Source organism: Drosophila teissieri, chromosome X (assembly GCF_016746235.2).
Source record: "Drosophila teissieri strain GT53w chromosome X, Prin_Dtei_1.1, whole genome shotgun sequence".
Taxonomy (NCBI): domain Eukaryota; kingdom Metazoa; phylum Arthropoda; class Insecta; order Diptera; family Drosophilidae; genus Drosophila; species Drosophila teissieri.
Window position 1 is genome coordinate 15,569,670 of NC_053034.1, and position 21,661 is coordinate 15,591,330.

Sequence of the window (21,661 nt, forward strand, 5' to 3'; positions counted from 1 at the left end):
TGGAAAAGTACTCACCCCTTTGCCAGGCATAAAACAAAACAAACTTGGTGAACATTTACATTAGCTTTGTATATATTCTTCGGCGTTTCATTCTGTTCATTTGTCGCCCGTTGTGTAATATTACAATTTGACTTTTGTTCGTAAGGTATTCGAAATAACGAAAAGTTAAGGTTCGGTAAACTAAAACAAGTACAACTAAAAACGTTTGACGTAATACTTTAAGTGAGAGATTATTGCACAGTAATTGCATTGCGAGCAACCAAGGGGAAGCTAAGCGATAAATCGTACTAATACAAGGCCTCAATAAATTAAATATTAATAAATAACAAAAAATACCATACCAATAAGTAAGTAACCAAACTTAAATTAATCTGTGACTGTGCGCCGTTGCTCGATTTGAATGTCTTGAGTACAAAGTTGCCGCGTCGCTAAAATCATTTAACGTCTTTGACTAACAAGCGTGAAAGGTGTCGTATATATGTATATATAAATATATATATCCAATAAATCCAAGCAGAAGGTCGTTAATAGATAGATAGTGACTAAACATGTACACGGGGGGCAAACAGCAGAAGCTTCTTAATTCAAATTTGATCGGTTCGGGTTAACCTTCTGCAAGATCTTTGTCCACATTTAAGCCATCAGCAGCTCCTCGTGCAGGCCATCGGTATCCAGGGATTTGTTCGACTTGAATATAAAGTTGTTGTCGCTGGAGCCCTGCGACTTGGAACTGGAGGTCATGTTGTACAGATCATCGAGATCCTGACTGCGGCGATAGCTGTGCAATGGCAATAATCATTTATAGACTCAAATCGAACTGGAAACTTGACGTGCGAAACTCACGTGCTAAGTGGCCTGCTGTAGGTGGACATGGCCGGGCTGGCCGGATTGTTGTTGCTATGGTTGCTGTTGCTGTTGCTGTCATTGTCGGCATTGTCGTTGTAGAGATCGCAATTGTCCAAGTACTCGGAGCGCAGATACGTGTCCAGATCGTTGTCGCACTCGTCCTCCTGGTCGGCGTAGTCCTGCTCATTGTCCTGGTCCTGCTGCGACTCCACCATGCACAGCCACTGTGAGTTGTGGTTGCGGAACTTCTCCAACTGCCATGTAACGAAACAAAAAACATGTTTGTGCTCCGACATGCCTTATTTAACCTGGCAAGCTACTCACCTTGATGCGCTTGGCCCACTCGCTGTCGCTAATGGCGATGATGTCCAAGCAATAGTCGCACACCTTGCGGATCTCCTCGTTCTTGTCGTGCATCAGATCGATCAGATAGGCAGGCGATTCCGTCTCCTTGATCATGTACTCCCTGGTGCTTTCGTGCCGAAGGATCTGCTGAAACACGAAGATGATCTGCAGCACAATCTCGTCATCCTCCTGCTTGGCTTTGAGCAGCTCGATCAAGGATATAACCACTTTGGCGCGGCAAAAGAGCAGTGCACATAGCTCGTCGCAGGCACAGGTGCCCAAGTAAACAATGGTGTCCAGCACAAGATCGTCCATTCTGGAGCACGGCACCAATATCTGCCTAATCCATGGAATCAGCTGGAAGTTCTGCAAGATCTGCGAGTAATCTAAATCGGTGAGGGCCAGGTTGCCCAAAATACCAAGGCATTCCACTATAAAGGCCTCGTCATCGCAGATGGTCAAAATGCGCGCCAGATCCCCCACATAGTCGATGAACTGCAGCTGCAGGGTCTCGTGCTGCGACAAGTTTCGCAGCAGTTTCATCAGCAAGGCATCCTGGTACTTGAAGGCCCGATCCATCAGGCTATGCAACCGTTGGCCCTCCACCATAATCTGGGCATTACGGCGATTTAGCGAGAGATTAATGCACAAGGCAATGAGATCCAGATCGACTTTAACGTTGAGATTTAGGATTATGGCATCCGTGGCCATTTGCACGCACTCCGTTTGCGTGAACATGCCCTTCACTTTATCATCCAAGCTCATGTGGTACAGTATCTTGACTGCAATGCCGTGATGCTTCTCATCGTTAATGAACATCACCAACATGGGCAGATAGCCGGCGGCGATCATCTTGCGACGCAGCCCGCCGTCGAAGGAGAGATTGAAGACCAGCTTCAAGGTGACCTGCACCAGATCCGTGTGCGTGCTCTGGAACAATCGTGGCAGTTTGGCCACAATGTTCAGGGCGCCCATCTCGTCCTTGTTGTCGCCCACAATCGATAGCTTTTTGAGGAACGTGCTGACGAGCATCAGGAGATCGATGTTCTGCCTATCCAGCGCCTTGACCAACATCTTGACGATGTGCTTGCGTCGCATCTTCTCCTCCAGCTTAACATTCTCGGCCATGTTTAGCAGCAGGTAGAAGGCCACGCGCAGCAGCTGCTCCTGCTTTTTGGCGAAGATCTTGAGCTGCTTGTTCAAGCGATCGATCTCCTCCTTCTTCACCTTGGGATCATTCCTGTCCAGCGACTCGTTGCTTTGGGCCTTCAGTTCAGCGGGCACAGATGGAGGATCGCCGGCAGGTGACCCGCCGGCGCAGAGGGACTCATGATAGCTGCTGTTCAGGATCTGGCTCTTGATCAGCGACGACGACATGGAGCCATGAAAGCTGCTCCAATTGCCCGACTTGGGCCGTTGTTTTAGCTCCGGAATGCGACGTCTCGGCGGCTCCATCTAAAGGTAAATTAATGATTATTTTATCGATTGAGAAACATTCAATAACTTAAAAGTAGAATTTACCTCCTTGGGCTTCTCCTCGTTCATGATGTCCAGAAAGTCGTCGGTGCTGCGGTTCAGCTTCTCCTTGCTGGCCTTGGCCGAGTGTGGAGTGGAGGATCCATTGGGCTGCTTGCGCACGTCCAGCTCATTGCGCATTGTCTCGTAGCGGCGCAGCTCGTAGTCAATCACATCCATGCAAAGCGATCCAATCTGACATAGAGCAACAACGATTTGTTCACTACTTAGAACTTATATAAAAAACTCTATTCCCACCTTATATTGCACAATGAGCGGATGAAACTTGGTGTATGTGGAGAAGCAGAAGAAGATGTAGATTATGTTGGTGGAGAGATCCAGGGATTTGCGCCAATCCTCGCGCAGAACACGCGACAAGGCGCTGAGGCAGGCTTCTAAAATGATGGAATGGGCCATTGCGTTAGGTTTAAAGCTACGGAAGTGCAACATTTCCTTACCATTCTTTTCCAGCTCCTCGAGATTATCGGGATTTCGCGCCATTTGAAGGATCATGGCCGAGCCACGGATGCGTTCGCCCAGCTCCTCGTACAGCAGCTCCACATACTCATCGATATTGTTGATGGACACATCCGCCGTGGGCGTGGCGGCACTCAGAGCATTCGACACGCCATTGCTGACTCCGGTGGAACCTCCTCCGCTTCCGGTGCTGCTGGTCATGGCCGCCACACTGCTGTGTGATCGGGCGGAGGAGCGGGTGTGCGAGGTGTGCAGCGCCGCCGATCGCCGGCTGTGAGTGTTGTTATCTGGAATATCTAATGGGTATTCAAATAGTGTGGATTTGCGATTACAACCGAACTTCTTACCATTGCTGGCATTATCCTTGCGGTTCTTCAGATAGAAGATTATCTGCTCGACGTCATTCAACTGGGACTTGTGGATGAGATCGCATTTCTCCACCACTTCTCGTGCCAAGGCAGCCGGATCCGTTTTGGCGTTCAGCGAGCGGAGTCGTATGATTTTTTGACAGTGCTGGGCGATTAAATACAATATATAAATTAGTAATGACTGAAATAGTGTACTATTAAGCTAATTGCTTCGCAGTTCGTTTGCTATTTATAAACAACGAGTAATTACCAAGGAGGTTTTTAACTTGAGGAACTAGTTTAGGAGCACTTCAGTGGGCAATTATTCACTTCGCATGTGAACTGAGCTAAAAACTTTTACGGTCGCCAAGATTTCTGGCCAAGAGCGACAAAAAAAGAGACTTACTATTTATTTATGGTCGTGAACAATCGACGAAAAATGAGCTTGTCGCTCGGCCAAAAAACGTGAATTGAGGTTAAAGACCCGGCCAACCAACCGCTTTTGGGTATCTTTTTTTTTGTTTAACATTTTTTACTCACTACTTGGAGCGCAACCCGTCATCGACCCCGTTGTTGTTGCGTTATCGATTGGGCCGCTCAATGTCAGCTTCTGCCCCCCGCCCCTTAACCCTTTTTGGGGTACACCGGAAAAAACAAAAATAGCTTACATATTTACTTATTTGGATAATGTTTTCGCAGAGTAAGAACTGAGTTTTCAAACTAATACGAAAATATATATGTATATACCTAGATAGTATTATATAGTTGTATGAGGCTAACATCAATTTAGAACTAAGTTACTGACATTTCCATAGTGTTTTTATGAATTATCATGACTCTCTCCATCAACATTTTCAAAACACCGAAACTGTTTGTGCCATTTCCGTGTCCTAGCATTACCCACATTTTCTCCCAGTGCAGCGATGTGTAACCGTGCGTTCTTACCTTCTTCTCCTCGATCATCGGATTGTTGGGCTCCCCGAAGACGGTGGCCTCCAGTTGGTAGTTGACAATCAGCGCCTTATCCGTGGGATGCGGTTCAATGGAGCCGCCTTTCCACCTCCTTCGTCGTTTGTTTGTTGTTGTTTTTGCATATTGTTTGATTTTTGGATTGAGAGCGAGACAAATTGTTGGATCAATCATAAATTATGCGGTTCAATGCGTAGTGAGGTAATAGGGATTTCAAACCACTGGGGAATATTCTAATTTTGAGTGTGGATTAACTTGTGCTTTCGTTCGCTTTAAACGAACAACAAAGCTAAGAACCTAATGAATAACGGTTGCAAGCCACAAAAACAAAAAGAGGAAGCTTGAAAGCAAAGTGGAAAATCAATAGAGAGCGCAAGGTGATTGTGGCTCTCTTTCTGACGTATGACGAGTGTTTTTGCTATTTCTTTTGTTCTTCTGCCACTTGTACACCCACACATGAAAACAAATAAACACACACACAGACGCACGCACGCACGATCTAATCCCATACATACGCACTTTTTAATGAACTTGGCGTCATCGTTTGTTTGCATTGTTGTTGCTGCTGGCGGAGAGCGACTAGAATTTGTCAAATTGTTTATGAAAACCAGAGGCTCCTCTTCGGTGGGCGGCAGGTGCGCGGGGTGGCGGTTTTGGTGGCGCGGAGTGGGACTCCTTTGCAGCTGCTGCTCTCTTTGCGCTCTCTTCTGCTCGCACAAATCGCCGGCAATCGCATTTATTATGTAATAGACGTAGTGAATCACAATTGGCAGCAGCACCAAGCCCGAGATTATTTGGAAAATTAATAACAAAACAAATTGCATGCGATTGCAATGCGACTTCCGATTTAACGTCGATAAGTGCTAGAGCTGGCACAACTGTCTGTCCTCCGGCGATACTATCGACTGTGTCACGGCAACCAGCAACCATCGATAGCCTTTAATCGATAATTATCTAATGTTTAAATTAAAGTTGGCGGTATGTGTTTTTCACATTCTTATCAAGAATTGGCCGTTCATAACATGCAAACGAATGTTTATTAATAACCACTTTAATATTCATCGAACTTCATCGCCCGGCTAGAAAAAGCTGTAATTTGCCATAAGAGCATCACTGTTCGGTTCTTGCTGCTAAGAACCGAAGTGTGGCAGCGCCCGCAGCCAGAACAGCTGGGCCGGCGTTGCCAGGTGTAAAGAACGTAGGCGAGCAACAGAAAAGCAAACGAAATGAAATGAAGGAACAACAATAAAAGCATTGCTACTTTGTAGTATTATTAACCAAGCAAAAGCGCGGCGCGATCACAATGTTTCTGACTGCGAACGGCGTCGGTTGTCTTTACTGCGTGTGAGCCGAGCGGAGCGCAGCGGTGCGAATTGTTTACATTCCGCTAGAAAAATCACAACAAACAAGCAAACAGTATCGACTGACAATAACAATAACAACAACAATAACAATAACATGCAAATAAAATGCATTTTAAGCGGCGCAAATAAATGATTCAAATTAAACGCACGACACGATGACCATTTAAAAGAATCGCCAAGCAGGAAGAAGCGAAAAGAATTCAAGAAGCGCAAAGCGAGCCGAAGAAAGTGTACAAAATCAGGCCAAACCGATTTGTTTTTTCTTCTTTCGTATTTTTCCCCTTTTTTTGGTTCTATTTTTTGTTTGTTTTTGTTTTTTGTTGTGGTGTGGTGTGCGGCTTCAGTTGCGTTTTCATTTCTCTTTCGCGCAAGAACAACAAATGAAGCACGGAAGCGCCTGAAAATGGAATTTCTGGAGAACCTGTACAAAACGCTGCATTCCCTGCTGTGTGAGTAATATCAGATATTTTGGTGCCCGATAATGGGCATTGCTGACTTACCAATGCGCCATTGCGCACCATCTGCATACCCTGTGATTTTAGCCTCCTACATCGATCTGGACTATTCGCTATGGCTTTATCGCTTCTTGACCCCGCTAATTGTCACCTTTCTGCTGCCTTTGGTCTTCGTGGCCCTCATCTACATTTCGTTTCTGGTGCTTTTCATCTACAAGCTGCACAGGTAAGCGAAAGCAGTGCGAAATGGCAATGTTGGAAATGTGGAAATGGTGGGAAAAGCGGGTAGAATGGAGGGACAAACTGTGGGAAATTAAAATTACAACAATTACAGTGTGCTTCTCGGGCTCCCTTACAGCTGTTAATGAACTCTCTCATGCTGATCGCGCACTTTTTGAAGCCAAGTCTCCCCCCTCACTCTCGCTCCCTCTCTCTCTTCCACCCACCCCCCATTAACCGGCGTCTTCCGTCCCGCTCTGCACCTGTAATTAAAAGGGTACACAAAGAGCGGTGGAGAGAGAAAGACAGAAAGGGGGACAGAGAGCGAGAGAGGGAGTTGGGTAGCCAGTGTTGCCAACAAAAAAAAGCTAGATAAAACAAAGCACGAGATTACAGTGCACACTCCATATGGCAAACAAACAGAAAAGCTGGCCACTTGATGTAGTGAATTAAGCTGTTGTCTTTGTTTTTACTGTTCTCAAAGGAAATTCTGATATTCACATCCAATTTAACTCAATGCAGTTATTGCTCAAAATGCTGAAATTACCACTTTGATAAACTCCGAATATGTATTGAATCAGCGAAATTATGGGTATTAAAAGAGGTGCTCAGCAATATTTGCCCGTTTTCTGCATATTAAGGCAATACGAACATAATCAGCCGATCATAATAATCTACATGTGTTAATCAATAATGCTGTTTCTAGCTCGAAAACAGTTTTAAAAGCATTAATTGTCAGTTCGGCTTGGATTTCATTTGTAAAAACTGCCGTTTTTGTATTAACATAGGACCTATTTCGAAATTCCAGCTATGGTATTAGATTTGTTGGATTGAGTGATGCACCAAATAGTAATTTCCCTATGGTATATAGACTTGAAAATAGCCAAGTTGGGTGGCACTGGAAACACTGACCCTTGAAGAACATTACACCCTCGACCATTGCACCGATACTGAAAAGCCAAGCTGAACGGCAGGTGATCGACACGGCCAACTTTTACCCAGCTTATGAATATATATGCATATATACTCACATACTCATCTACACATACTGGCGCGCTTCTAGGTATTAATTCTACATACATTTCCAACTCTCTAATGCCCAACCGGTTGGCCATGCTAATTAGCCGAGAAGCCCTAATGGCTATAACTAAATTGGCCAGCGAATTCTGCAGCCCACCGACTGCACACAGAGAAAAATCGCTGCAATAGCCTGATTTTGTTAGCAGTTCCAAGTTCAAGGGGGCCATGCAAACATTCGACTTCTGTTTGGCTGGGAACTTAGTACATGATTATACGACGATAATTCGTTGCTCAAACAAAATTATATTTTATGGCGGATTCGGGCTTAAAATGCATTACAAGTCATATAATATACATATACATATGTACATACAAAATATAAATCATTTCTATATTCATTTTGAAAGGAAACCAAACCAAAAATAATTATTAGATTATTACTAAAAGCTATAGCTTGACTTTTGGTTAGAGGTAAAATCCAATAAAATTCCTATAAATAGTGCAATGCTTATATGCCAAACAATGTTGTATGTAGACACCTCCTAAATGAAAGCCCAATATATGTATATATATATATATTGTATATATATGAAAAACAATAGTTGAGTTTTTCTCAGTGGAAACTGCCCTTATTTCAGTACAATGCGATTGTCGGCGGAAGTGAACTGAACGAAATGAGATACCCAAGCCCAAACACGCCATGAGTGACACCAGTTCCTTCTGACTGGCATTATATTGTTGATCCGAAGCTTTACTGTACCACTGCCTATCAGTTCATGGTCGTCGTCGTCCCTCCCCCTCTTGGTGGGGATATGGGGCGTAATCACGGGAATTATGAAGCCACAATGAATCGAATGCAATTAGATAGCAGTGGCTCTTTAGCTCATGTTTAATCGGACAAGTTTAATGGACAAGTTTTGCAATAAACGCTTCACGATGCATAAAGAGTGTTCTTTTTATTGTGTCGTGTTAATCGCACGATAATTATCGTATCACTTTTAGAGTTACGAAATTGCCCAGCGACCTTGATCCATAGAAAGTAATGGCATCTCGTTTGATGGCTTTTGCGGAACCAGAGATTAGAGATTCGCTTGTAAAATCCCCGACTTAATGCCAATATCTTTTTGATATACATATGTATATTATTATTTTTTTGATTTCGATTCCGGCCCGACTTTGTTTTGGTCGCCAAGGGGCCAAAAGATTTGTGAATGAACCCTGTTATCAGCGCCCAACTAAACGCAGTTTTGCCAAGGTGAGGCGAACTTTGTTTATATTAATATGTATATGTATATGTATATTGATTTATAAGTTCTTTGATATGGAGAGACACGACCATTTTATGCTGATAACACCTGCGGACAGCCAACTAAATTTAAACATAATTATCAGTGGCCGCTCGCCCCTCTTCACTCCCCCCGACTGCCAATTGGATTCGGGAGCTGAGGATTGCTGAGCAAACCTGAATGACCTTTTCGAACTGCAGTACTTCGATTTCGATTAGCTCCAGAATGAGACTCTATATGTTAGGGGCACTATGCCCAGGAATGTGCTCATGGATAAGCTGAAATATCGGGGATCTATTTTGTGTATAGCAGATATGACACGATTTTATTCAGTTAACTTGGGGTATCTATCATATCTTAGCTTGAGGATCTCTATGAAAACTAAAGCTTTAGTTAATATTCGATATGTATACATGCAATTTCCTATACCAACTGTCGATTGTCTATGGTCAATAAGAATTACTAGTGCTAACCTGTGTCTTCCAGGCAGGTGATAATGCGCGCGGTGCAGGGCGATCGCAATTTCTGGCGGGTGGGCCGCAAGATTGTGGCCGCCATCTGGGACGCACATGCGCGGATCTACCATGGCTACGAGGTGATCGGGCTGGAGAATGTGCCGCAGGAGGGGCCGGCGCTGATTGTCTACTACCATGGGGCCATACCCATCGACATGTACTACTTGAATTCGCGCATGCTGCTGCAGCGCGAGCGACTGATTTACACCATCGGTGATCGGTTCCTGTTCAAGCTGCCCGGGTGGGGCACCATCTCGGAGGCATTCCACGTCAGTCCCGGCACGGTGCAGTCGTGCGTGAGCATACTGCGGGATGGCAATCTGCTGGCCATCTCGCCGGGCGGCGTGTATGAGGCACAGTTCGGGGATCACTACTACGAGCTGCTGTGGCGCAATCGCGTCGGCTTCGCCAAGGTGGCCATCGAGGCGAAGGCGCCCATCATTCCCTGCTTCACGCAGAATCTGCGCGAGGGCTTCCGCCAGGTGGGCATCTTTCGCACGTTCTTCATGCGCCTGTACAACAAGGTGCGCATTCCGGTCTATCCCATCTACGGCGGCTTTCCCGTCAAGTTCCGCACGTACCTGGGCAAGCCCATACCCTACGATGAGAGCCTCACGCCGCAGGATCTGCAGATAAAGGTGACTGCTATACTATACTTTCCCTTACACTTGGCTAATGCTTGCTCTTTTTTTTTTTACAGGTGGCGACGGCCATCGAGGATCTGATCAATCAGCACCAGCGCCTGCCCGGCAGCATCCTGCTGGCCCTGCTGGACCGACTGCCCACGTTCAGGCGACGCATCCGGCAGAAGGAGGAGTGATCCAGTGGCGTGTAGCGCATAGAGAGATTAACAGATTGAGCTTGGTCCTGGCCATATAAAGACTTTGTTCCATGTACTTCATGATGTGTGTAGGCAGCGCCATATATACATATATCTCTGTAGATCATACTTACTTAACCATGCAACTGAAACCACTTTGCAAACTCTGTAAATGCCTCCCAGCCCTTTGCTTTCAGTTCGTTAGTCACACATCTCGAGTTCATTGAAATCCGGACGAAACAGACGAATCGCTTAAGCGGTCGCTTAAGTATAAATGTTTCAATTAGCCCAAAAGTACGACTAAGCACTTGAGTCGAGCACCGAACAAAGAGGAACTCCACCTTAATATTTTGTATAAGCCGTTGTCTTCTCGAAGGAGACACGTTCGCTGACCATTTTTCATATTTGAACTCGTTTTCCTTCCTTTTAGCGTAATTGTAGACACATTAAGCAATTATGTCGTTAGTTTTCCATTAGGTGTATCGTGCATACATATATCATTTTTGTACCTTTTTTAATGCAACAAGACAAACGCAAGTGAAATGCAAACGATGAAAAGACGATTTATATCTGCCTGTGAGTGTAAGTGTGTGCGATTGTGTGTACTATATAGTTAAGGAAATCGTGTATAATATAGCTATAACATCGGAGTATTCCAAGCGACAGGAATTTTCAAAAGATCTATGGAATAAAAGCGGAAAAACTTAATCTATTCGTGTTAAATAGTAGGGGATAGTTGGAGTAATAAGTTGAAATGAAACTACACGTTGGTTGTAATTTTAAAATTCGTCTATTTAACGCTAGAAATGATTACTTTTCACTCGGTTTGTTGTCAAAGTTTCTTAAGTATCGTACAGCAACTGGAACGTGAAAATGCTAACGACTGCACGCAATTGGGGCAGTCTAACTAGGAATAGATGGGTTCTCATTGACGCGGAATCGCCAAACACATGGTTTTTAAAAGCTACGCATTGCTGGTAATTAATTAACTTAGCACACTAACATAGAAACTACTTAAAACCACTGCGAGCCATAATCTTTGGATAGAGTGGGTCACAAGCAACTGACACACCAAAACTACAAGAATCTTTAAGGATCTTCCCATAGTTTTGCTACATTTGAAGTACATTTATTTGGTACCCCTATTAGGACCTAATGCGATGACGGGGCCAAAAAGAAAACCCAGCTATTCCAAACACAAACGCATTGAACATTTCAAGGAATCCGGGCAGGGATGTTCGTTGAGGAACTCACAGCAGATTTGGCAGGCAGGCCGGAACCGAATCCCGAACCCGAACCGGATCTAGAACTGCTCGGCCATCAGGAGGACGACGGTGGCCGTCCAGCCGGTGAACGGATTGCAGCCCTTGCCCTCGCCGGTGGTGTCATCGTACTGCTCCCACAAGTAGCCGCTGCGCTTGTACTGCCGCAAGATGTTGCCCACCAGATTGTCGCGCAGTTCGGCGTAAATCTGGCGCGCCAGTGCCGCATTCGGGCCCTCGATCTTGCCATAGTGATGCAGCGCCTTGGCCGCCAAATAGTTGATGTTAATCCAGATGGGGCCGCGCCAATACGGCGGATCGTGCTCCGTGTTGCGTTTCATGTACAGTGGTGATCTCTTCGACAGCGAACGCAGACCATAGTTGGTCCACAGCTGCTCGGGATCGCGCAGATCGTGTAGCAACTTGGTCAGATACGGCGAATCGTGATCCAGTTGCTCCAGCAGCAGCGGAAACAGGCTAACATAGCCGAAGGTGCTGTCAACGAACTGATAGGTGGGCTCCTCGCCGGTCACACGTTTCATCTCGGGCTGCTGGTAGTGTTGATGATGATGCCGCTGCTGCTGCTGCGGTGCCAAGGACGGCGGACGCTTCAGCTTCACCTGGTCCGTGTGCAGACCCCAGTCGGCGTACTGTTCGCTGTACGGCGCCAAGTGGAGGCGATTCAGTCGCACATTGTCGGTTAAGTAGGATGCCGTCTCGTAGTATTTGGCATCGTCCTTGCCCAACAGTGTGGACAACTCGGCCATCACGCCAGCGGCCAGGGCAATCCAGCAGCGCAAGTCCAGGTGGCGCTCCTTGTCCGTGGGATGCGAGGCGCGCGGATAGTCGTCCAGGCCGGAGGACAAGCTCTTGGGGTTCAGCTCACGCATGGTAGTCGCGTTCCTTCCACGCCACAAGTACGTGCCCATCAGCTCACCTGGAAGGAGCACCGCAATGAACACCACATAGACAGGGATAGCAGGATAGGCAACTTATTAACTTACCCCTCTGCGTGGTGTTAAACCAGTTGAACCAGGCCTGCACACGCGGATACAGCCGCTCCAGCGTGGCCAATCTTCCGTTTTGGGACAACTCAGCGCGATGGCTGGTCAGCAGTTTCTTAAGCGTGAGGAAGAACGTCGGCGGGTTGGCGTTGCTGTTGCGCTGCGTGACAAACTCCTCGGGCACCTTGGCCAGCGCCTCCACGCCCAGGATCTGCTCCCTGGGTATCCAGCCCTCCACGTTCAGCAGATCGAACCAATGGCATATGATGTCCAGCTCGATGTCCACGTCCCACGCGCTGATCAGCAGGCCGTGAAAGCCCTCGTCCCACAGGAAGCCCCTGGGAAAGAAGCTCCTCGACGGCACGGCTGTGTACAGTGGAGCCTTCCAGTAGGGCACCGGATTCTTGGTGTACACCGATTGCACCCGGCTGGAGCCGTAGAAGTAGCCAATGCCGCCCAGCAGATTGCTGAAAGCGTTCCGCGCGAATCTCACCTCCTCCGGGGAGTGGCCCTTCTGCTTCAGCTGGAATCGCTCCTCGAATCGCTGCTCAAACTGGGATATTTTCGCCTGCAGCGATTCCTGATACGCCCTGCCCGTGGGCGGCTTGGGTATGGACTCGCCCAGGGAGAAGCCCGACGTGGATTGGTAGGTGATATCCAACGTGAAGTCCACCTCGGCCGTTATCTGTATGGCTATGAAGTTGGGCTCCGGATTGGAGGAGGGCAGGCCATTCTGCGAGACTATTTCACCGGGCAGCCCGATGAAGCGGTTGCCACGCTTGTCGGCGAAGGCGCGAAAGTGCGAGAAGAGCGTATCCTTGAGCTTGGCCAGCGACGGCGCCACCGTGCTGAGATAGGATTTGTGCAGGATCTTGCCCTTGACGGCATGGAAACGCACTTGAAACTCGCCCAGGCCCTGGGCCTCACCATACACGCCCGGCTCCGGACTCTTGTCATCTGACACGTACTTAATGTGCCCGTTGGTGCGCTCATCTAATGCCACGTACCAGATCAGCGAGATGCTCTTGTCCCACGCTCTTGACGTATTCCGCACCGAGATCCTGGCCGTCCAGTCGCCACCGTACTGCTTACCCTCCGGATACTTCACAAACGAGGTCTTCAGCTCGAAGGGCAGATCCTGGATCTCCTGGACGCCAAAAGTGCGGCCATCGTGATGCGTCCAACCGTACGAATCCAATTTGTCGCCCTGCTCGCACCAATGGCGAATGCCCTGGCCACCGGGGCCCAGATTGCTGGGCGTGTACCACATCAGGCCCATGACCAGGGAGTGTGGATCCCTCGTTTTCATCCCAAAGTACGTCAATGGCCGGTAGGAGCCCCAGTAACGATCCGGCTGCTCCAGGCCGGCATGCACCACCATCTTCTGGTGATCGAAGGGCGTGTTCACGCGCGTCTCCAGGTAGCCCAGGTAGCCAAAGTACGAGGCTATCGCCAGGCAGACGCATCCGATCATCGTTTTCCACTTGTCCAGAATCAAATTCGACGATAAACTGAATCCCGGGCTGCGTTTCTGTTTGGCATTGGATGCCGCCGCTGCTGCCGCTGCCGCCGCTGCTGCTCCAGATCCGGATGAGGATGCAGCGGGCGTGGAGCCCGAGGAACTGCCCGTGTTCCTGGCCATTTTGCGCTTTTCCCTTGGCTCTACTTTATCGGCTATTTGTTGTTGCTTCAATTTTCTTGCCAGCGCATTGTTTTCTTTTTTATTTCGTTCTGCGCAGCGTTGCCAGATCGTCGCCGAGTGTGCAGAACATCTAGGTATATGGCATGCCAAGGGTTTGTGTCCTTGCTGTGAATGATATTTTTAAATAACAGAAATTAATCATTTATTAAATATAAGAAATACATACGTTAGTAAATAGCACCCATTTTTGTTTGCACTTAAGGAATAAAACATGTAATACATTCCACTTTGAAATCAGTACACATTGGCTTAAGTAATGGGCTTTTTAAATACAATTTTGGGTCACCTTTTCTACACCTTTTGTAGTACATAAATCTTTAAAATTTTTTCTGTCACATTTCTCGGTCGTAACTAAAAGAAAATCCGAGTTTCTGAGCCGTTTGCAGTCACCACAAATTGTTAGTACCCGAAAATGCTTAAATATTTGGCGGGAATCATCACCAATCCGCGCAATGACTACGCGAATGGACGCTTCAGCATGCCCCATCCAAAAAAGCTGGCCATAAGTCGTCCATCGCAGTTGGGGCCCAGGTTGCCCCAGGTGAAGGTATCCACGAGGAGCATCATCAATGGCGGCAGGTTTGGAAACGGAAGGCTGAAGCCGGAAAACAGAGAGGCACGGCGACGTAAAGAGGGGAATCTCCACCTGCCAAGACCCCACAGCCGATCCTCCCAGAAAACCAACTTTGGCTTGGATCCCATCAGCTACATAGTAAATGTGGCTGATTCTACCTCCTCCCACGAAGAGGAGGAGTCTGTGCCGCACTTAACCAACGCAGCAATCAAACTGAAAGCGCCAAGGCATCGGAAACAGGATTACGGACATGTCATCCCACCGCCAGTTAGTCGCGTGCCCAGTTGGTCGGGTCCTTTGAATGCCAATCCCTTCAACAATCTGGATGACCAGACCAATGGGAAGCTGGATTCCAGCGCTGGAGAGGCGGACACAATGGGATGGGATGCGATTTTCCTGCCAGATGAGTTTTGGTCAGCAACATCGGACTCGGAAATCAATATCAAATATAATTAAATAAATATAATGTAAATGTAATGGGTTTTTATATATTAAATGTTGGACTACTGCTGAATTTTTTTTAAAAATTTGGTATTCAGTTGTCAATTCGATAAGATTTTATAATTCTATTAAAAAGTAAGAAATTGTGTATAAGGAAATAATATACTTAGTAAATAGAAATTAACCCAAAATATAGCAGTTATTTCTAAAGCAGCTTATTTTTAAATAAAGACAATTTGTGACGTAAAAGAGACTTTTGCAGCGCCACCTTACAAGCCACACACACACCAACCGGCGCTGCCAGATGGGCATAGGCGCTACGTAAGAATTAGTACATTTTTGCACTGTACATGTGCATTCAATATTTTGATTTAACATTATTTACGTTATTATTGCTGAAAGTAACCAGAGAACTGACCGAATAATGAACGTCAGCGAGGATTTCAAGCCGGTGCCTACGCGAGCGGCATTGGCATTGCAGAAGAAGCAGGAGAACACCGAATTCCAGGCACTTGTTTTCCACGAGCCGCAGTTTCCGTCGAAAAGTGGTCCAAAAAAGCAGGACGATGGCACCCAGAAGTCGCACAAAACTAAGGAGGGCGGCATCGAACTGAATCCCGAATTTGATATCAAGAAGGCGCGCCACGAAGTCCTCAACTTTGCGATTAAAAACCAGCGGGTGATCAAAAACAAGAGCAAGATGGAAATGTTTCAGCTGGTCAAGCTGGGCGCCAAGCCACTGAAAAAGGCGTCCAAGAACTACAAGGAGTTGAAGGATGAACGCCAGCGGCTGAAAAACATTCGCGAGGAGCGCAAGAAGTTCCATCAGTTGGGCAAAAATCAAGCGGGCGCCGCCAGTGTTAAATGCCGCACAAAATCGCAAAAGGAGCGCAACGACAAGAAGCGGGCGCCCGTTTCACACATCGATCAGCACTACGGCAAGGCGCAGCCCAAATTCAAGACGAGAAAATAGTTGTTTACCTAGGTCTTAGTCTATTAATAAAACTAGCTTAGTCAAGAGATGGCACTGTTCAATAATGTCTTCATCTACCAGGCTAAACGTTACCGCAACGTCAGGTTAAAGTAATGTAATATATAATTATCCCACCACGGCCTCTTTAACTTTATAAATAATAATTTAAATATTTAAACCAAAAAAAGGTGACCTTTTAATTGCTTATTTTTTACTGCTAGGTGGCAGCTCCACGCTCAAAGCGGCCTTGCCAGCTTCTTCGCCAATAAGCGCACTTTTGGCGTTACCCAACACGGCCACTTTGTTGATACGTGATTACGTGAATTATTTTGCGAATTAAACGATACAAGTTAGCCACCCACTAAGTTCAACATGTTCTCGCCCTCACGTGCCCTGCGCCCGGCCCTGAGCCGCTGCTACAGCCAGATCAAGGGCGGACCAGTTTCCGGCGGCGGCCGACCCAGCGCCCCAGGATCTTCAGCTGGAGCCCCATCCTCGCCAGCCGTCGTGGGACTGACAAGCAACTGCGTGAAGCCCACCACTGGACCCGTAGGACCAGGTGCCTCCGCCACCGGTGGCTACAAGGTGCCCGAATACTACAGCTTCAATCGCTTCAGCTACGCCGAAGCGGAGGTGGAGATGGCCAAGTACCGCTGCCCACAGCCCTCGGCCCTCAAGTAGATCGATGGGAGTGTAACCGAATTGTTTATGTTAAATAAAAATGCCTATTAAAAAGAAATGCCTATTGAGAAATAGAAAATCGGTGTTGACTAATCGGTGTGACCGTTTGCCCAGCCAATGTAACATTTCGCAGCACTGGCCGGCCGACGCTTTCCAACACCAGCCCTCCCCTCTCTATCCAGTTCCATTTTCTAATCGAGAGCGAACAATTTCGAGCGCGGGAAGCGTAATCGTGACAATCGTGTTAGAAAGCAAATTCAATTCGGTGCGCACATCTAGCTGTCACAATTGCAGTCGAGTCAAACGATTTGTGTCGGCGATTGAGTGGAATTCAAAGTGCAAAACGCCGAAAAAGCCGTCGAGAAAAGCAACAACACACAGGGCCGCCGTGCATGTGTGTGTGTGGTACAGTTGGGTAGAAAAACATCGCCATCGCGCGTTGCCACCTGGTTGCGCTGCCGCCTCTCTTTCTCCTTCTTTTTTTTCCGCCGTTTGCTTTGCTCTGCGCCAACAGAGTGGCCACTATTGCCACCACTTTTGCTGCTCTGCTTTCTGTTCTGCAGCTCAGTTGTTCGGTTGTTGTTGTTGTGCATCCTGGCGTTTTAAAAACATCCGAAAAAGAAAGGCAATTTGTAGCCCAAAACCCCAAATACGATTAGCTCGGAAAGCAATTGCCTGCCAATTAAGTGTGGCCATCGACAGCAGCAGCAGCGGTAGCAGCGTTGCAGCGAGAGAACAATAAGCAAAAGAGAGCGCCGCGTTGTGAAAGTGCCAGCGAAAAGTCAGATTAAATTAAAGGCAAGCACAATCGCGCGAGAAAATGTAAAGCGATTTGCAAAGGTAAGCTCTGCTGAATTTCAATCAAGCGATATTCTCATCGCTCCATATTTGTGTGCGTGTGCGTGTAGCTTCTGTGTGTGCGTGTGTGTGTGTGCCTGCGTGTGCATGTGTGTGTGTGCAACGACTGGCGCGCGAAAAAGTGACGAAAATAGGCGCCAGAGTTGCCAGAGCAGCGGCACATCACACACATATCAGTTGAATACAGTGGGCCTTCGCTGTGCGGTACGGTGTGCATTGTTGTGCCTGGACAAGAAACGCAGTGCGCTTGCAATTCCCATTGCCAATTCAATCACATTATGTTCAAATCAATGATACATTTAGAGAAACTACTAATAGTTCACAAGTAAATCAGACGATCTTACGATCCACTACCCACTGTACTCATACTACATATATGGTCACAATGTAGCTAATAATCCATTCCGTCTGTACATCCGATTCCAGTTACCCATGAAAGATGCGAGCTGGAAAAAAACAGGCAGCTGAAAGCGTTAAGACACGTCCTTGCATCGTCTACGTGAGGAATCTTCACGAGGAGTCGCCTTCGCGTGGAGGCACGCCAGCCGGCAAACTGAGGAAGAGAGATAACCAGCGGGAGGCGCAGCAGGAGCTGCGAGAGACCCGCACAAGACGTCGCTCCGTGGTCCAGGAAAAGCCCACTCCGCGCACCAGGCACCAGGCTGTAAAACCAGCTTCCTCGCCATCACCCTCACCGCCATCGGCGCGTTCCAAGATCATCCGGGAGTCCGTCAAGGAGCAGCAATCCAGCAATCTGGCCAAGCGACGCGGCAATCTGCTGCTGGGAGGCGGCACTCATCCCCAGGCCGGTAGTCACCACAAGCTGGGTCTGCTCAAGCCACAGCAACGGCGCTCCGTCCAAGCGGAGACGCCCAAGATGTACAAACAACCGGCCGCCAAGCATATTTCGGAGAGTCCGCCGCCCACCATTGCGGCCAGTCGGTCGCGGCGGTCGATCAAACCGAATCCGAAGTATGCCAGCGAAGATATGGTGACGCCAAAGTACCTGGCCACCTTGGCCGATGGCGGTGGCCAGTCCATCGGAAATCGCGGCCGACAGGCCAAGCAGCTGTTTACAAACGATGATGATATCAGTGATCTGCTGGAACTGGACGAGGACGATGATGACGAGCTGGCGGATGCCGCCTTCAATCCGCAACTGCACAAGTCCGACGAGGACGACGACGACGATGAGGACGAGGACATAAGCGAAGCCGAGTACGAGCAGGAGCTGCGACGCAAGCCGCCGCCCGTCAAGCGTGGACGTGGACGTCCACCGAAGGCGAGCAATGCCAATGCCAACGCGACCAGCGCTGGCAATCTGACTTCCAGCGGCGCCACTTCCAAGATATCCATCAATTCGAGCAGCGGCCGCAATGCACCCAGTAGCCTGCAGCAGATGCGTCGCACCATGGCCATGAATATGGCCAGAAGCAATGCCAGCATGACGGACGGATCGGGCACTGGCTCTGGTTCCGCCACGGCCAAACGCAAACTGGACACCAGCGAAAACGAGAGTCCCGTGGCCCGCAAGCGCATGATCATCTCATCCGCCGGCGGCTCCCAACAGCGCAACGTGCCCGTGGTGAATGGCGCCACCGGGAAGACGAACGCACACAGTGCGAGCACGGCGCGACCCAAGGTGGGCCAGGCGGGCAGTGTGTCAGCCAGGATGCTGCCACAGCGTCGGGGCAGCAGCTACAAGATGAACTCATTGACGAATTCCAACTCGAATTCGGTCAGCTCCACGCCAGCAACGCGCTCAGCTGGTGGTGCCGCCGGCAACGATGCGAAAAACGAATCCGAGTCGGAGGATGTGCCCACATTCACAATTGTAAACATCGATGACATTATCAACCAGGACGATGTGCTCATTACCAGATCACACAATGCTATGGCCGCCGCAGCCGGCGGCAATCCCAGCAAAAAGCTCCCTGTGGGCAGGCCCCGTACCAAGAATATCACCTCCAGCAATTTGGGAGCCGGCGATAAGAAATCCATCACTGTCAACTCGGAGAAATCCATGCCCGCTGCCGCAAACAACAACACGGTGGGCAATCAGGCCAAACGCATTAAAATCCTGGCCAGCAACAGTAGTGTTAACACCAAAATGGGACCCGTGCATATCCAGAGTCATCAGAGTCAAGCCCATACGCAGCAAACCAAGCCCCGGCCCAGGATACTCAACACCGAAATGGGCAAGAAGACGCAGTCGATGAAGCCGCTAATGAGCATGGGCAAGGAGCTGTGCCCCACGGACGTGGACACCGAGGAGGACGATCCGGATCCAGATCTGGACTTCGATGACGATGATATACCGGCATCGATTGTGACCCGTAAGAATCCCAAACAGGCGGCCACACCAGCAGCATCATCTGGCGGAGCATCTGGAGGGGGACACGCATCCGCAGTTAACAAGTGGACCAGCAATCGTCGCAATGTGCTGTCCACGACAGCGTCGACGGTGAATGCGCGTGCAGACAGAAAGCTGGGCAATCTGCTGGCCGACGTCGATGAACAGCCTGTGTTCAAGAAGCCGAGCCTCAGTCCCCAGCGACGCAGCAAGGAGAACCATCTGCTGCAGCAGGAGCAGCGCGACAAGGAGGAGGCAACGCTGCGTGAGCTATTGCCCACCAGTGGCGGCACCGACGATGCCAGCAGTCCCAAATACTTTCCGCCCGAGACCACCACGTTCTGCGAGGAGGATGGGCGCGTTGTGAAGAAGATCACCTGCTACGAGACGTGGCACGTGATCAGTACGCCCAAGGAGACACAGTCGAAGGTGACACGCCAGCAGCGCACCTGCCTGGAGCTGCCACTGGTCAAGCTGGCCAATTGCGCGTCCAGGATTAAGGTGCCCTCCAGCAAATGGACCAGCAAGGTGACGCTGTACAAGGTGTCGCCCTCTCTGATGACCCGCCAGACAATGACCATCTTTACGGGCGATCTCAAGGCGTATAACATACCCGAGGAGGACCGCCACAAGTATCAGCCGTCGTGTGTGCTCTTCCGACGCGCCGTCCTGGACAGGAGCAAGTGCCGGGTGCCCTACGATCGGGCCATCATCTTCAAGAACAAGTGCTTCTATGCGAACATCGATGGCAAGCATGTGAATCTGATGGGCGCCCCCGAAACGGTGACCACCATCAAGGATGTGGAGATCCTGCTGGACATCGTCGACCGCCTGTCGCTCAGCAGCACCCTGGTGGAGATGGTCAACACCAAGTGAGCTTGGCCCAGCTGGACGCACCGTATCACATTGTAAAAATAATTCACACCCAGCACCCCCTTACACACACACACACACACACACAAAACACACGCAAACACACAAACACAAAACGGACACTCGATAATTTGTTTTATGCAGTAGTAAACGGATACTATACAAGTTTTTTTTTGTAAAACCATTAACTTAGTTGTAATAGCTAGTGTAGCGTAAATTTATATATATATATATATACCTTATATCTTAAACAGCAGACGGACATACATAAATACAGACGGCAGGTGTATCTATGTAATATTAACTAAACAATTATTCGTAAAATGCTCGCCGAACTCGAAGGGAATGCGTAGTTCCGTGCGGCCGAGGTATCAATCCTGATTTTAATTATAACTACGTTGGAATATATCCCCCCCTTATCCCTCCCCCTACAAGTTCATACTTTCGGAACACTTTTTTTAAACGGCAATTATCGTAGTTGATTTAATTATGTTAAGCCGGACGTACATGTGTCTACGCCCGCGTGGAGGACTAGCTTTTAAGTCGAGTGTATATTTAAGTGATCCCCTTCAAAGCATACAAATAAAAGAGAAAACTGATTTAAATAACGAGCGCCCTTGCGTGATAAATGGCAGGCGGGGTTATCTGGAAATCGGGGAGCTATAAATAAACTGCGTCAGCCAACGCTGGAGATTTCTGTATGAAAAGTAAGGAAAGATAAGGAACGCAGGGTGCAAATGGATGGATTTCCTTGGTGAAATT

At 48.3% G+C, this 21,661-nt stretch overlaps 7 protein-coding genes across 8 annotated transcripts; 5 read left to right on the forward strand and 2 right to left on the reverse strand.

The window, feature by feature from the left end:
- Window positions 1-48: 48 nt before the first annotated feature.
- Window positions 49-5,367, reverse strand: LOC122625189 (kinesin-associated protein 3). 2 transcript variants are annotated; one of them, XM_043805165.1, is made up of 9 exons: window positions 5,019-5,367; window positions 4,476-4,593; window positions 3,531-3,696; window positions 3,165-3,470; window positions 2,965-3,101; window positions 2,713-2,901; window positions 1,171-2,646; window positions 844-1,100; window positions 49-778 (listed from the first exon to the last, which is right to left on the reverse strand). In XM_043805165.1, the coding sequence occupies exons 1-9, from the start codon at window positions 5,321-5,323 to the stop codon at window positions 634-636; spliced, it is 3,099 nt and encodes a 1,032-aa protein (XP_043661100.1). In that variant the 5' UTR covers window positions 5,324-5,367; the 3' UTR covers window positions 49-633. The 2 variants fall into 2 exon arrangements, with proteins under 2 accessions (XP_043661100.1, XP_043661099.1); XM_043805164.1 differs by having other exon boundaries at window positions 3,165-3,479.
- A 327-nt stretch (window positions 5,368-5,694) lies between these two features.
- On the forward strand, window positions 5,695-10,886 carry LOC122623604 (transmembrane protein 68). The gene is made up of 4 exons (XM_043802856.1): window positions 5,695-6,312; window positions 6,406-6,544; window positions 9,330-9,996; window positions 10,059-10,886. Exons 1-4 carry the CDS (start codon window positions 6,267-6,269, stop codon window positions 10,176-10,178), a joined length of 972 nt encoding a protein of 323 aa, XP_043658791.1. The 5' UTR covers window positions 5,695-6,266; the 3' UTR covers window positions 10,179-10,886.
- Window positions 10,887-10,949: 63 nt separating this feature from the next.
- LOC122623603 (mannosyl-oligosaccharide glucosidase) lies at window positions 10,950-14,188 on the reverse strand. Its single transcript, XM_043802855.1, has 2 exons — window positions 12,445-14,188; window positions 10,950-12,377 (listed from the first exon to the last, which is right to left on the reverse strand). Exons 1-2 carry the CDS (start codon window positions 14,084-14,086, stop codon window positions 11,482-11,484), a joined length of 2,538 nt encoding a protein of 845 aa, XP_043658790.1. The 5' UTR covers window positions 14,087-14,188; the 3' UTR covers window positions 10,950-11,481.
- Window positions 14,189-14,433: 245 nt separating this feature from the next.
- LOC122624671 lies at window positions 14,434-15,218 on the forward strand. The gene has a single exon (XM_043804341.1). It carries the CDS (start codon window positions 14,559-14,561, stop codon window positions 15,174-15,176), a length of 618 nt encoding a protein of 205 aa, XP_043660276.1. The 5' UTR covers window positions 14,434-14,558; the 3' UTR covers window positions 15,177-15,218.
- A 250-nt stretch (window positions 15,219-15,468) lies between these two features.
- On the forward strand, window positions 15,469-16,270 carry LOC122624571 (uncharacterized protein C1orf131). Its single transcript, XM_043804210.1, has one exon. It carries the CDS (start codon window positions 15,586-15,588, stop codon window positions 16,132-16,134), a length of 549 nt encoding a protein of 182 aa, XP_043660145.1. The 5' UTR covers window positions 15,469-15,585; the 3' UTR covers window positions 16,135-16,270.
- A 129-nt stretch (window positions 16,271-16,399) lies between these two features.
- LOC122624634 lies at window positions 16,400-16,889 on the forward strand. Its single transcript, XM_043804293.1, has one exon. It carries the CDS (start codon window positions 16,507-16,509, stop codon window positions 16,813-16,815), a length of 309 nt encoding a protein of 102 aa, XP_043660228.1. The 5' UTR covers window positions 16,400-16,506; the 3' UTR covers window positions 16,816-16,889.
- A 93-nt stretch (window positions 16,890-16,982) lies between these two features.
- On the forward strand, window positions 16,983-21,507 carry LOC122623023 (nucleolar protein dao-5). Its single transcript, XM_043801909.1, has 2 exons — window positions 16,983-17,655; window positions 18,100-21,507. The coding sequence occupies exon 2, from the start codon at window positions 18,113-18,115 to the stop codon at window positions 20,900-20,902; it is 2,790 nt and encodes a 929-aa protein (XP_043657844.1). The 5' UTR covers window positions 16,983-17,655; window positions 18,100-18,112; the 3' UTR covers window positions 20,903-21,507.
- The last annotated feature ends 154 nt before the right edge of the window (window positions 21,508-21,661 follow it).